General features: G+C 44.9%; 3 protein-coding genes across 13 annotated transcripts in view; 1 reads left to right on the top strand and 2 right to left on the bottom strand.

Annotated features, from left to right (window-relative positions):
- znf574 (zinc finger protein 574) overlaps positions 1–15307 on the bottom strand; it is a 76667-nt gene that overhangs the window by 43881 nt on the left and 17479 nt on the right. The gene's annotated exons all lie outside the window — the stretch shown is intronic.
- Positions 296–7233, top strand: znf526 (zinc finger protein 526). 2 transcript variants are annotated; one of them, XM_083536313.1, is made up of 8 exons: positions 296–575; positions 2113–2569; positions 2686–2840; positions 3106–3207; positions 3689–4491; positions 4577–4703; positions 4809–6341; positions 6445–7233. In XM_083536313.1, exons 2-8 carry the CDS (start codon positions 2308–2310, stop codon positions 6604–6606), a joined length of 3144 nt encoding a protein of 1047 aa, XP_083392439.1. In that variant the 5' UTR covers positions 296–575; positions 2113–2307; the 3' UTR covers positions 6607–7233. The 2 variants fall into 2 exon arrangements, with proteins under 2 accessions (XP_083392439.1, XP_083392440.1); XM_083536314.1 differs by having other exon boundaries at positions 434–575; positions 2137–2569.
- Positions 8469–15307, bottom strand: part of cicb (capicua transcriptional repressor b) — a 347812-nt gene continuing 340973 nt past the window's right edge. For 3 of the 10 annotated variants that reach the window (XM_083533513.1, XM_083533507.1, XM_083533512.1), the window contains 9 exons: positions 15108–15256; positions 14778–14959; positions 14071–14442; positions 13642–13955; positions 12249–12403; positions 11960–12120; positions 11738–11872; positions 11505–11636; positions 8469–10529 (listed from right to left, as the gene is read on the bottom strand). In XM_083533513.1, coding sequence (XP_083389639.1) covers positions 10243–10529; positions 11505–11636; positions 11738–11872; positions 11960–12120; positions 12249–12403; positions 13642–13955; positions 14071–14442; positions 14778–14959; positions 15108–15256 — 1887 coding nt within the window. In that variant the 3' untranslated portion in view covers positions 8469–10242. Of the gene's footprint in view, positions 10530–11504; positions 11637–11737; positions 11873–11959; positions 12136–12248; positions 12404–13641; positions 13956–14070; positions 14443–14777; positions 14960–15107; positions 15257–15307 lie in introns of all 10 variants that reach the window. The other 7 variants (XM_083533511.1, XM_083533506.1, XM_083533510.1 and 4 more) reach the window with 3 other exon arrangements.

The raw sequence follows: 15307 nt of genomic DNA on the forward strand, positions 1-15307 counted from the left end.
TTCAGAGAGATTAGAGCAGGAGTGCAGACATGGCGGAGCATACAGTGTGTGACTCCTCTGGAGGTCATGTCTACACGGAAGTGATTTCTAATGTGTGTGTGTGTGTGTGTTTATTACTAGTTTGATTTCTTGATCTTGTTTCATATAACTTTATGTCGACAGGTGTAAAAACAAAAGGGTTTCAGCGGGCGCACACATAGCGGTGGTGCCGTGATGATAAGGACTCGAAAAGCACAGTTCCGTTTGCAGTTTTTTTTTTTTTAACTGGCAGCTCCAACCTCCAATCAGCGCCTTCGAATAAACGCACGTGACCCGGAGGAGGCGGTTCAGCATGCACACACTGCGAAGACAACGGCAAGAGAAAAAAAAAGATACAATCCGTCAGTCCCGGCGTGTATTTTATTTATTTTTTTTTTTTTATTTGTCTAGGTTTGTTTAAAAAATAAGCCAATTGTCCGTGTTGGTTGTTTACTCAGGCAGTAAACGCGCTTCAGCTAGCCTCTAAGGGCCGTGCAGATGCTGGACACACCACAGCATGAGGGAGCGTCCGGGCGGTAACTCTGCACACGACCGAGGTAAGAGAGAGAGAAGGGGAAAGAAGGCCTCGCCCGAGCGCGACGGACCTGCGGGGAAAAGTGAAGAGCGCCGCCTAAAGACCGCCGCGCTCTGGCTCTACGGAGCCGCGGACACCGCGGGGCGCGCTCGGAAACGCAGTAGTCTGGAAATTCGCGGAAGAGCCCCGCCACGGTGCAGAGCCGCGGTTTACCACGCCAGGAACCCCAGAGGCTTTAGGCCCCACAAAAACAAATACATTAAAAAAAAAAACCCGCCGCGTCCTAGCAGTGCCGTGAAAATGCGGCCGAATCACACCTAGGCGGCCGCGCTGTTAGTCACTTCAGCGTTAGCAACGCGCATACCGCTACTTAAGCGAACGTCACCGACTTATTCAAATCTTGCGCAATGCGAGCGCATGTTTGAGTCGCACTCGAGTCATTGATAAAGTCGCAGGATTTAAACACGTTTCTTGTACATGCCTGCTGCTTTTACCCCATTGAGCAATCAGTAGTTTATCGGCAGTTTGTATATCATCAGTCTTCAGTGGTTTCTCAAGCCGTCAGTAGTCGCTCAGCCCCCAGTTCCTGAGCTCTCAGTAGTTCCTCCGCCCTCCCTACTGACACCACATAATGACACACAATAAACACCACATAAATGTGACACCACATAACACAATGATTGTTCCATATCAGTGTAAACAATAATACAAACTGTATAATATGTATTTAGTGTATTCTGAGTATTCTATTGTGAGCAGATATAAGCAGTTGTCAAATATGGCACGAGTTTTATGCAAGATGGAAAACCAGTGAACATGCAAATATACTGGAAAGTACCCTCCAGTGTTTTACATTTTAAATGCAATACCACTATCTGGGAGAACTACCACTAGAAAAGTATTTTTGATGAGGTTAGCATTTCTGTTATTTATTTATTGCAGTACAACATTTATGGCCAGTGTCATCCTCATTCTTTGTCGGCACAAAAAAATAAAACGCAACAGATTTGACATGTTGGTCAACAAGATAATGTGAAACAAAACAGCATGAATCAGAGATTTATATAAAGGAGAATGCAAAACTCGTCACAAGACATGCTCGACACAAAATTGTCATATGTATATGCTTTTGACTTTAAGGGACTGTTTAGGTGGCGCTTGGGGTCCGCGGGGAGTAGGCCATGGAATATAGGGCACTGGTCTGGGCACCACCTTACGTCTCTGCTCTTTCCTCTGATTCAAACTCTTACAGTTTTGACACCAGGAAATCGCACAACTCTAGCAACACGGACATGTGACGTCAAAACGCTCACTGTGCTGAGCATATTTCTTAGTTTAACGCCCTCGTTTCGTCACGTGACACCATGCAGCAACAATATGGTACTCAGTTGGCGATTCTCCCGACTGTGCTGAGCATTTTGATATGTAACACAAACATGCATATGTAGCGATCCCCTAAGCTAATTGGTTAACGGACAAATAATGTCACGTGACAGAATTGCACATTTCTTTTCTGATTCGGCCGTTCCATAGTGGTTTGAAATGTATTAATAATACAGATGTCCTATATATTTGTTTTTCAGATGTCGCTGTGGACCCATTAAAGATATGATGCTACTCTAAAAACCCCTCTATGACTCCTCAAATACTTTGAGACGCAGGTTTCAGTTCCTTGTTTTAATAGTTAAAGCATCCCTGTCGCAAGAGTGACATACAGACAAAGAGACATTAGTACAAAAACCCCTGCACTAATCATGAGCGAGCAGCAGGACGAGTATGTGGAGCATCAGTACATGTGTAGTGAGTGCCAGCAGCTCTTTAATACTCTGGAGGAGGTGCTGATCCACCAACAGGTGCACACTGGGGCTGAAGTCGACGACCTGGTGGCCATTTCCGGCCATGAGGACACCAGTCAGTACCAGTGTCTGGAATGCGGCGCCCTTCTCCGGAACTCAGAGGAGCTGCTGCTCCATCAGGAGCTGCACATGAGGGAGGTGGGCCTGGATGCGGAACATGGTGTGTATGATTTTAGAGTGAACTGTTGTCCTCGTGCAAGTCGATGGTCATTATTTGAAAGAATGGCATGCCTTTTGACTTCGCTTTAACTGTATATGCATGTTATTACCCGACAGAGCTTTGCGAGGTGGCAGAAATAGACGCGGCAGTTGCGGCGGTTCCGATCCACTACCAGTGCCTGGAGTGCCTGGCACTCTTCGACACGGCGGAATTATGGATGGCACACCGGCAAACTCACAAGATCAGCACACACAGCGACATGGCTGACACTGTGAGTGTATACATGATTCTGCTGAAAAAGTTCAGAAGTTTTAGAAAAAGATTTTATCCTGGTCGGGGGTCACAGAGTAGGTAGGTAGTGGGATCATTGAAATCTTCCAGAAGTAGGCAGGAATAGGATTAAAGAACAGTTTTCAATCCCTGCTTCTCTGTATTGAGAATTCAATGCAACAGGTAAGGTTTAGCATGCAAATGTAGCATTAATAGAACTGCGTTTGCGATATTAATTATCCTGGTCATGTTCTTTATTGTTTCAGGATTACGTTCTACAGCCAGATGGTTCGGTCACCCCTGTGGCCAAAGTGCAAAACCTGGTGCTGGATGAACAGAGAGCTGGAGAGATCCTAACGCTGGCCCAGGTGCTTACTGATCATTTGCTTTAATTAATATCGGATAACAAGAAACAGATGGTCCCAGAGTTACGATGGTTAAAATATTTCCATCTTACAATGACGATAGCTATACGACAAAATATTAAAAGATTTCATGTGGCAGACAAACGTAACATTGTATTGTTTGCGAGCGGAGGGCAGAGTGAACCATACTGGTGTACTACCCCATACTGATCACCATTCTTTAAAACTCTTGTGTAGGCTAGACCATGTATCGACTTACTATATTTTCAAGTTACGATGAAGTCATCGGAACTCATCTCGATCATAAGTCAGGGTTTACCTGTATATGAAAGTTAACCAGCTAAATTTAGATAGAGAACACAAAGGCGCATGAGGAATTCTCACTGTGAAGAATCTCCATTTATTAAGTGCCAAAACTTTCTCTCATAATAGACTTTGGTTGCTATGCAGTTTTGATCATTATTTCTGTTTGCTTCTACACCAGGCTCTTCGAGAACAGCACTCTCTGCCCAAGTCTACAGCTTCACCCAGAACTACCCTTCTTCCAAGCACCCAGTCTCTGTCTGGCTCGACCTCAGCTATGCTCCGCCTCCAGTTCTGCTCTGCCCAAGCCATTGCAGATGGCTCTGCTTCAACGACCATTCGCAAAGCCAAACTCCTCCCTTCACTCCTCCCATCCGAGCCAATCAGGCTTGAGAACGGTATTACTACGCTCAACCTTCTCCCCTCCGTTGAGCATGCAGACTTGGGGAAGCATGCAGAGGAAGAGGTGTTAATTATTCACCCGTATGAGTGCTCAGAATGCAACCTGCTGTTCAGTACTCCAGAAGATTTCCTTCACCACCAGGGCGAACACTTTCTGGCTCAGGACAAAGAGAGCGGGGGCACTGGGGTCATGCTGGGCTATGAGGATGGTTCAAGAGTGAGGGAAGACGATGGAAGGAAAGGTGACATGAGAGAAGACGGGAGTAAAGCAGAGCTTGGGAAGGGACAGGGAGGAAGGCGCTCGTATACTGCTCGGTTAGCAGGGCTTGGGGTGAATTCGTCCGTTTCGTCCGCCAACCTGCAGTGTGACGAGTGCAAGAGAACTTTCACCACAGCCAATCGCCTGGCAGCACATCTCCGAGTGCACGAGCAGGGAACACATGAATGCCCTGAATGCGACAAGGTGTTCAAAAAGGTGGGATCGCTGCACACACACATGCGGACACACTCCGGGGAGGCCCGCTTTCTGTGTGTGGACTGTGGGCACAGCTTTACTACAGAAATGACCCTCATCATACACAGGTATAGACACTTTCTATTCAATTAAAAACCGTCACAGTGCCTTGCAATAAACGCCTGTTTTTTTTTTTCTTTTTCTGTTCTCTAGGAAGTCCCATACATCTGAGCCTCTCCACAGGTGCCCTTTCTGTGCCAAAACCTTTACCAACATGACCAAGTTTCTTTACCACCGCCGCACTCATACTAACCGTGAACCAGTCAGCTCTCCTTCCACAGTAATGCTCTAAACACATCGAATTCACTATTCCATACTATCCTGATTAAAAGACAGTGTGGGTCTGTATACCTCAATTCAACTTTCGTGTCCTCTTCCTGTGCAGGTCACGCTGACTCAGCAGATGCCTTTGTCAATTATGCAGAGAGCACGAGAGCGAGAAGCTGGGTGGAGAAAACAGAAACAGGCCACACTCACGGCCCCTGAAAGTACCGAAACGGACACGGGTGCGAACATCCTGGAGGCATCTCTCTCTCAGGATGCTGTACCAGCAGAAAATGGGATGGATACGACGGGTCCTGTGCCAGAAGAGGCAAAAAAGCAACCAGCAAATCCAGACAGCAGTCTAAGCACGGACATTATGGAGGATTCGGAGAAATGGCAGGCTCCCATTACAGAAGACGATTTCAAGTTCCCTTGCTCTACCTGCAATAAAACCTTCACTTCCCAAATCCGTTTGTTAAGTCACCGGCGAACGGCACACTCCAGCGAGCGCCGCTTCAAGTGCAACATCTGCGGAAAGCCTTTTAAAAAGCAGATCCATCTTCGGAACCACCTGCGCACGCACACGGGCGAGCGTCCGTTTCAGTGCAGTGTGTGCGGCAAGACCTTCTCTTCGCTGGCCAACCTCAGTCGGCATGGCCTGACTCACACCGGGGTGCGTCCGTACCGCTGTGACGTCTGCCACAGGGCGTTCACGCAGTCCTCGAACTTACGCCAACACCGGCTCCTCCACAGTAACCCCACACCCTCGGCTTGCCCAGACTGCTCAGCCACGTTCATCCGGACTGCAAAACTTTTAGCACATAGATTCCTTCACCACCCAGGAGCACCAGCGCCTTACCCCTGCCCGCATTGCTCGGAAGGGTTCTTGCGCAAGAAGCAAAGGGATTTGCACTGCCTGGAAGAACACCCCAACCTGACACACGCTTTTACAGATGCTACTAATGAATCCGGGTTTACAGGTCAAAAAGCATCGACTGAGGGTGTAGAGCAGGCTGCTCCTTCAGTCCCGAAGCCGAACTTGGACTGCACTATTTGTGGGAAGCGCCTGAACTCAGCTGCTAACCTGCGCCTCCATCAGTTGAGCCACGGACTGGGACCCGGTCGCCCACGGGGCTCCAGCTCAGCCTCCGGGAAATCGCATCCGTGCCCAGTGTGTGGAAAGTTGTTTGTTTCAGCATCAAGCGTCACGTTGCACCAGCGCGTTCACACTGGCGAGAGGCCGTACCCTTGTGCTGTCTGCGGGAAGCGTTTCAGGCAGAACACCCACCTGCGCGAGCACCTACGCACACACTCGGGTGAGCGGCCGTTTCGCTGCGAGTTCTGCAACAAGGGTTTTGTGCAGAGTATGCATCTGGTCGAGCACCGACGAACACACACCGGCGAAAGGCCGCACACGTGCGCAGAATGTGGCAAGACCTTCAAGACCATCTCAAACCTGAGGAACCATCGCAAGACCCACAGCAAGGCCCAACAAGAAACCGAGCAAGGCAGCGACGTCAAACTGGAGGCCGCCACGGAGAGCAACCTTGCGACACTTGCTGTGGTTAACACTTCAGACGTGAACCTTTGCCAACAGAGTTTTCAGCTGGGGCAGCCACAACTCATTCAGATTCAGACGTCTGATCTCGAGCAGGTGGGTAGGGATTTAGGCTGTGACAAAAGTAGTCACTTATAACATCTTAATAGTATGTGACCCAAAACTCTTACACTTAATTGTTGTCTTCTCTTGCTTTCAGACTCAAGGCACTCCAACCATCATGTGTAATGAATTTGGGGAAGCGATAGCAATCATCGAGACGAGCGGCGACCTGGCAGAGGCTATAGAGCTTTATCATACAGCGCTAGAAGGTGGCATCAACATGGACACCATCACTCTGGACAACCTGCAGCTTATGTGATTTAGCAAAAGCAGTTAATCTGGGACCATATCGTGGGCCACTTAAGACTGAGGACAGAAAGGGAAAAGAGAATTGATTTGATCGACAAGCTAATAGTGAAGGAACTGCCTCACTCTGGCAATTAGCATTGATCTTAAAGGCTACAAAGAAGCCTAGAGTGATTAAATGACAACGTTTCAGGAAGTGACGAACCGAATTTGTGATGGGCTTGTGATTAACAACGCCGATCATCCTCAAATCCGAGAGACTGAAGATGAGTGGGATTGCAGGAAACAGTGTTATGTCACCACATAAAAACAAATACAGCGGCAGGAGAGTTGCAGACTGTGGACGGTATGATCCTTGAAAGGACCTTTTAGTTTATAAGCATAGATGTGATCAGGAAGCCTCAATCACAAGGGAACACGTCTTAACAGATACAAAAGCTCTCATCTCAGGCACAGTGATGAGATCATATATAATTGAGACAGATGAGAAGTGCTTGTTCTGCTTAACCTGATTTTACAGTTTCACCTCTCCCAGCTCTTACGTGTCTGTTGAATACGTGTCTGTGTTCTTAGAATTTTTTTTTTTGTTTTTTTTACTGTACATGTCAAAGATTGTTGTAAATAAAAAATTTACAGTTTGTCTCTTGGCTGCGTTTGCGTTTCTGTAGTTTTAGATGATTATATGGAAATCGTCATATTGTTTAAATCTATGAAATCTAAAACTCCTTGAAAGATTAGCTTTATGTAACCAAAAGCATGTGAACACCAGACCTTCATCACATGTCTTGGCCTTCCCTAAACATTCGGCACAAAGTTGGTGGTTCCTGATTATCATCAAGGTCTTGTGTTATTATTTCTTGTTGCTGAAACCTTGGTTGCCAAAGAACACAGCAAGCTCCATTAAAACCAATGTGGACAGTAACAAAGTATCTGCACTTTAGTGAAGTGTGAAGCATTTAGGGAGACTTTTACTTCACTACAGTTCAGTCAAATATCTTACTTTTAACTCTACATTTAGTGAAATCAGTCGTTCTTCTTTTATTTATGGGTGGATTAAAAACTTACCTGGTCAACCGCACAGCAAGCCACCAATCAGGATAGAGAACTTCAGTTTTATAGCAAGCAAAACATTTCAAAAGTAATAACGGATGGAAGAAACTAAACTCTAAACTATTTAAAAAGAAGGGTTTGAGCTCATGATAATTGTAACAGATATCAGTGTTTCCATTAATAGATCAGTGTGCTAAGAGTAACAGAGTCTTTTAATATAAACTGAGTTGATGAAGAGTCTTGTGACAAACATGATAAGAACATAATAGCTGTAATAAATCATACTGGTTTGGATAAGTACATTGCACTCACGTGAAAGTTTTAAAGGAGCACTTTTACTGGAGTCATATTTTAATAATAATCGATCTCTTACTTAATTTGAAAGAAATGTCATTAAGGACTAAGATGCTCAAAGGGTGTCAAGAAAGAATTCCTCACTTCATGACACCTCCACCAGCCTAAACTGTTGAAACAAGGGAGGTCTCGTGGTCTCCTGCCAAACTCTTACCCGACCATCTGCAGCAGAAGTAAGATCCATCACCACAGGCAACATTATTTCCAATCTTCAACTATCCCATTTCATTGAACATATGCCCACCTTATCCTGACACGTTCCTGGTCTTGACAGACGTGGAAACCTATGTGCTATTCTGCTGTTGTAATCGATTTGCCTCAGCTTCAATGTGTAGCTTCAAAATTCTTTTCTGCTCACCGTGGTTGTACAGAGTGATAATCTGACCCGGATATCTTTCAGTGCTCAATTGCAAATTGCTGCTTCCTGTATGGACAATTTACACAAGAAGTGGTTTACACAGAACAGAGGTGTTTATTTGAACATCTATTTATTCATATACTGAGAGAAATAGATACAAATGTAGAGCTTATTTGTATAAATCTTTTCACATAATTAGCAAAATGTTAATATTCATATTTATTTATTTTTTATTCATTTGCTTTACAATTTCAATTCCTGTAATGGCATTGTTTAACGTTTAATAATGCTCCTTAATATGGGACGGAGTCGTGAGACTCCTCCAGAACTATGTACAACACGAACAAGCCTCACAGCACGATCATCACAGACACCCTGTGTCCCTCTCCTCTTCTTCCACCTTTCTCTCTTAGCTCAACCTAAAGTGGCTGAGCTGTAGAAAGACCAATAAAGTGACAGAAGAAGGGAAAAACAGGAATGAAGGAACAGGGAGGAATGTTTAGTGGAGAAGGTTGAACTAGAGCTAATAGACTGGGATTTCCTGGACAACACAGGAGCAGGTAATATTCTTGAAAGAAGAAAAAAAATAAAAATAAATCATCACCGCATCTCTGTGATTATTTAAAGAAGGTCAATAAAAGGAAAGGTCGCACTCGAAATGCGATTTGAAGGAAAAACAAAGAGTGGTGTTTCTTCTTTTTTTTCCCCCGTTCTCCTATCCTCTTGTACTTCCGTCCCCGAAAGCAAGACAAAACAAAAGGTGCAGTATTGTTGGTTATACGGATCAGATCCACAAGAACAGTATGAATAAGAACAGTAAGATGAAATTCTATAAGATATTGACCTGTAGATTTATGAGTTAAATTAAATCAAGTTTGCATTTTTTTTTTTTTTTTTTTTTTTTAAGTTGTCTTCTAGTATATTCCTAACAACTTATTTTACCATCCTCTCAACCTCCTCATTTTGTATGAACTTGAATAAAATGGTAAGGAAAGAAAAAAATTAAATATGTTTCTCAATATACGAATATGCAAAACAGAAAAAGAAAAAAATGTCCAATCAATGGCCATAATGTGCCCACTGACTTCCCTTCTAATAATGTCTTCCTTCATGGCTGGCCAATCTGTAGCTTAGGCTGTATCTGATGTCTGTTACAGCCAATCATAGGAAGAAGGCGCTTGTGAAAGTTAAGCTAGTCCCTCGCTGAAGCAATTCAGTGCTTTGACAATGCTCGCTGATAAAAAGCCTTTCAAATTGAAACACAATGGAACGGGGTGGGAAATAGGGGAAGTAAATATCAAAATATGAGTCCATTAAGTCTTCAACATCTTTAAAACTTAGCCAGTGGAGGCCGGCCTCACAACGACTGGCTGTAAACCATGAGCCTATGACGAACCATCTGTGCCCGACTCATACTTCCATATGTGTCATGTTGGAAAAACAAAAATCAGTTCATTCTATAAAGGAATCTGATGCCCTCGTAAATCCCGGCTTTGTATAGAAACAGGGTTGCCTTCACTGTATTCTTCAAGTCTCAAGAGTTCAAAGGAAGCCTTCGCATTAAAATAATGCTTTAAGTTCAAGTGTGGATATTTAAGACATTGAGAAGTGGTGTGTGTATGGGTGTGTGTGCGCGTGTGTATGTAAATGTGACCTATGCTCTTTTGTAGTCTTTTGTAATTAAGTCTTTTCAAAACATGAAATACTGTAAAATTCAATAAAAAACAAAACAAAAACAAAAAAACCCCAGTTTGTGTTGTGACCTCCCCCATGAACATCCGTTACACATTTGCACTCTTTACTGAGAAGAGCGATGCACGTGTCTTCTATAGATGCAGGAGGAGAAATCTGGTCATCGCGTCGGTCCTCTCGCTTCGTCCGTCGAACTCATCTGGTGGAGTCCAGTGAATTGCCTGCGTTCCTGGGCTCATCGCAGTTGCTTTGCTCCTCGTCTCGCTCCGCCTCTTTTTCTGCACACTCAGACCCGCCTCCTCCCTCACTGGCCGCCAGCCCAGACGGGCCCGGTAAAGAGATGGAGTCGGAGGTCCCTGCAATTTCACTAGGCACAGCCGTTTGCATGATCTTTTGCCGGACCTCGCGGATCTTTAACTGCAAGCACACCTTGGTAGGGAAGATATCAGCATATCGTGCCTGGAATGCAGCAGTGGCCTGGGCTACAGGGAAACGTATGTGAAGGTTAGACAAAAGATTTCTATCTGCTTTTAAAAGTCTCTGGCTTAAAGAATATCAATATTCACAGCGCCACCAATTTCCACCATGTCTGCCTAATTGTATTGTATGAAGAAGGGGCAATTGGTGGATGTTTACTTCTTAAACATATTAATGCTCTGAGGAGAGGGCATCTAATTTACAATGCCCTCAAAGACATTTAACTCAGTCTTCTAGTAGTGAAGTCGTTACATCGTTTGTACTAAATAAACAGTCTGAATAGGTTGTTATACAAAAATAATCAATAATTAAAGATGTTTGTTTTTGCATAACAGTATGACCAGTTTATCGTAGACGTTTTATGAAACATTCAGCAAACAAGTTCCTGTTCTCACTTAAATGGTACCAGCTATATCATAACCTCTGACGTAATCGTGTAGTTTAGGAACATTTGAAAAAACACTATACAGACAAAAGTATTGGGACACCTGACATTTCCAGCCATGTGTAGTTTGTCACAAAATTTTATAGAATGTCTTTGGATGCGGTATCATGAAACATTTCCTTCACTTAAACTAGGAGACCTAAACCTGTTTCAGCATGGCAACGTCCCTCTGCATAAAGCCAGCTCTATGAACATATGGTTTACATGGGTTGGAGTGAAAGATCTTGCGTGACCTGCTATAGAGACCTGACCTCAACCCTACTGAATACCTTTGGGATGAATGTGAATGCTGACTGCACCCAGGCCTCCTCACCTCACATCAGTACCTGCCTTTACTAAAGCCCTTGTGGCTGAATGAGCCCAAATCTCCACAAGCGCACTTCAAAATCTAGTGGAACATCTTCCCAGAAGAGTGGAGCAGCATATAACAGCAAATGGGGATTAAATGTGGAATGGGATGTTTAAAAAGACCACACGAATCTTATGGTCAGGTGTCCACAAACTTTTGACCGTATAGTGTGTGTGTGTGTGTTACCTGAAGGGAAGAAACCATGCTCCTGGAATAGCTGCATGACAAGAGCTCTCCTCTGATCCAGAGTTCTTCTCAGAGAGGAATATGGCACCTTATCAAACTCCAGCTCCCCCAGAATGTCCTCCCCGTCTGTACCTGTCCAAAAGCATGAGACAAGACATCAAGTCGGAATCTGTAAGGGGTCTCTCTTTCTCTCTGTGTAGCTGAAAGTCGGTGAGAAGCACGAGTTGTCTTACCTGGCCTGTCAAAGGTAAATATATCACCCTCACACTTGGCAGCACTTTTGGGTGTGTTGGGTTCTGAGCTGCAGCTCGACCTGCGCCGGCTCTTTCTCTTCGGCGAGATCGGGTCGTCCGTGGAGGAGTCTAAATCTGGATACGGCACAACATGCTGCTATTATTATGGCTGTTAGAGTTAAGAAAGTCTGTTATATGTCACACTAAACTCTTTGCTCTTGCCTCTCTCACCAGTCGAGTTCTTCCTCTTCCTGCGGTAGCTGCCCAGGATGGCACGTGGAGAGGTGGCCAGGCTCTGCAGGGTCGGCGATGGAAGCACCTCTTCGGGACGAAACTCTGGCAGTTCAGCAAATCGCTCCTCAAAGTACACCTCTGATAGGACTCTGCGCACAACGCAGCTAACGTCACAGCACAGCCGTTGAACAAAATATCATAATGTGTATCACAATGAACTGGTAAAAATAATTTAAAGGTGTATTATTTTGACAAAAAAAAAACAAAACAAACTCACTTGTCAACTGAGTCGAATGGGCGCTTCAGTGGCGGGGGGCGGGACTTGAGCTTTTTAGGAAGCGGAGAATCTTTGTCTGACTGAGGAAGGGGTGGGGCAGGCTCTGATGCAGACGGAGGTAATGGAGAAGAGGAAGTAGAGTCTTTCCATTCAGCCTGTGAGCAAAGCGCAAAGGAATCAAAAGAACCCTTTCTGAGTTGCATGAGACGGCGAGAGATTTTATGTTAATTCTCAAGAGTGCGAAAAATCATTAACGAGGAACTTTCGCCCCGGTTGTCACCCTGCTTCACTTCAACTGTCTGACGTTAATTGCTAGGAAAAAGAACACAATACTAATGCGCTCTGCTAACGGGGGGACGACGACGACCGGGGCACTTTATTATTATGCTCGACACTTGCGTGGGAGTATTAAAAATGTTTCCTGACTTTCCACCGCTTTCCTCTGAATAAACCACAAATACAGAATTCCACTTGGTCCTAAAGACACCCCAGCTGCTTCGTTAACATGCACGCAATCTCAGATCATTTTCTGCACTGCACAAGTGGAAGCAGGGCAGATCTGCATGCGTCGTGGGTGGTGGAAAAACTGCGAATATTCATTATGATATTACAGGCTGACCCGCAGATTTTAAAAGCCACTTAAAATTGAAATGGAGAGTCTAAAAAAGCTCACTAAACTCACTAATAAATTCTCATCCTTTTCATTTACAATATTAATTAATGTTTTTTGGTGTAATAACTTTTTCAAAAAATGATCTTGACCCTAATTTGGAGGAGTGTAAGACTGCACTGCCCTTCAATTACTCATACGGTACCAGCGCTTGTCTAGGTCATAGGGCTGGCTAATTATACAGATAATACAAAAGCACACTGGGTATCCAGTTTTCTGATTTATTCTTTAAATCTAATCAGTCCTCTTCTTCTCCCCTTTTTATCTGTGTCTTTGTACAGATCCCTCACAAAATAAACAGTCATAGTACAACATTGCTCTGCAATATGGGATTGTGTTTGTGATTCACAGCAAGTGGTAGCAAGAAGAAAAAAAAAAAAAAGAAAAAAGAAAAATGACTGTTTACTCATAGGCTTACTCGTTTCACTGCAGTCTGTGGGTTGTAGGACAAACTGCAGTTTTACTAAAATCGTGTGATCAGATAGTTAGACATCATATCACATAACTCATAAAAAATCGGGCCGAAAGTACAGCACAGTAGCTTCGAAATTAGTTTTCAAAATACTGCCTGATTTACATACTAAAAAAAAAAAATTTATGTCAGCTAGTGTGTGAATCTTTTTTTCTTCCAGTAATCCTGCATTTATTGGTACGAGTAAAATGCCAGTACATACTGTAGTCAAGCAAAGCACTTATAATCATTTGAGGAACTGGTAATGTCACCTCTTTAGCATTGGCCTCTTTGCTGCGTGTGCTTGTGGAACCCACTTCACTGACGCTATGAGCTTCAGCTTCCGAAGAGCCATCGTCTAGCGAGGCGAGACCAGCTGGAGTCGTTTCTCTAGATTTATCCACCTCAAATGAGAAACAACTGCTGCTCTCCTTCTCCTTTTCCCGGTCCTTCTCTTTCTCCCGGTCTTTCTCTCTTTCTTTCCCTCTCCCTCCTCCATCGTAGCAGCCGACAGGAATGTTGGCCACGGTGGCCTTGACCTTCTGTGGAGGCTTGGCAGGGGCTGAGGGAATTTTCGAAATGGCAGCTGGGGTGAAAAAAAAAAAAAAAAAAAACAGAGCGTGAATGTCAAGCGGCTCCTGAAATAAATAAAAAAAAAACACGTAATATTTTCCAATATTGAAAAACCTGCGAGTTTCTACCTGCGAGTGGGGGCTGAGCTGAACCGGCAGGCTGTAGAGGCAATGTCGGGCCAGGCGGTGGAGCTGCCGAGCTGCTGCCGACTTTAGTCAGCCTGTCGGTGTGAGAGAGAGGCAGTTTATCGGGCTGTCTGTCCAGCTCAGTGTGTGCAGGACCGTGACCCGTCCTGTCAGGGGCCGGAAGGGACGTAGGTGTCACGGAAGTGGTGGAAGTGTGTTTGGGAAGGATGGAAGGGCTTGAGACCGTATAAACCACGCCGGGTGGCATTGTTGCTCCAGACACCACCCCGGTGGACAGAGTGACTGTAGTAGAGGGGTAGATGGCGGTGATTGCTGGGTTGGGAGACTGGGGCGGTGCTAACAATGGTGGCTGACCTGTTAAAACAAGGAAACGCTTTGATTAGTTTGAAAAGGGAATTTCCGAACACATGCCATTAAACGAATCTATGGCCACATTTACACAATCCTACCCCAAACATAATCAGTCAGCTAACAGATGTTTGGTGTTTATTGCTCGCTCAAGCTGAAATTCCATAAGAAAGATGTTGGGCCGAGTTGATCCTCAATGATATAGATCTCGAAGCGCCTCAAAGCGCTCCAAGGTAAAACTAATGATGGCCACCAAACTTGTTCTGGTTTACTGATGATGTCTGGGGTAAGAGGTAAAATGTGTAAATGTTATGGAGCTTATACACTTCACATACACTCACCAGCAATAAGTGGCTGCACTAGTGTCTGTCCCGGATGAGCAATCGCCGCAAAGGTGGCCAAAGGAGACGGCACATATGCTGATCCGGGTGTTGGGGGGGCCGTTTGTGAGGTGGAGCCTGTTGCTGTGGAAACAAGTGGGATAGGGGAGGGGCCTCCTGGAGTGGACTGGACATAAGTGATTCTGTAAGAGGCAGAGAGGAAATGGTTGAGTAAAAAGAGACTGCAGTAAACTCTTGTACTGCAGCATTGTGTAAGAGTGGGAGTGGAGTGTTAGAGGAATTGTGTGTGGGAGTGTGTGTGTTGTGTGTGTGTGTGTGTGTGTATCATACCTCGTGGGTGGGGGAGGCAGCAGCACAGCTTGTGAGGGGGTAGAGCCTGGGGGGGCAACCACTGTGGCTGCTGCCATGGTTACAGGGAATGGACTCCCTGCAGAAGAAAGCGGGGACTGCACGACAGGCATAGGGGCAATCTGGATGATCTAGAAGAGGAGAGGTAATATTACATCTTATAATTAACACAGGAACCAATC

Source organism: Silurus aristotelis (assembly GCF_946808225.1).
Source record: "Silurus aristotelis genome assembly, chromosome: 1".
Lineage (NCBI taxonomy): Eukaryota > Metazoa > Chordata > Actinopteri > Siluriformes > Siluridae > Silurus > Silurus aristotelis.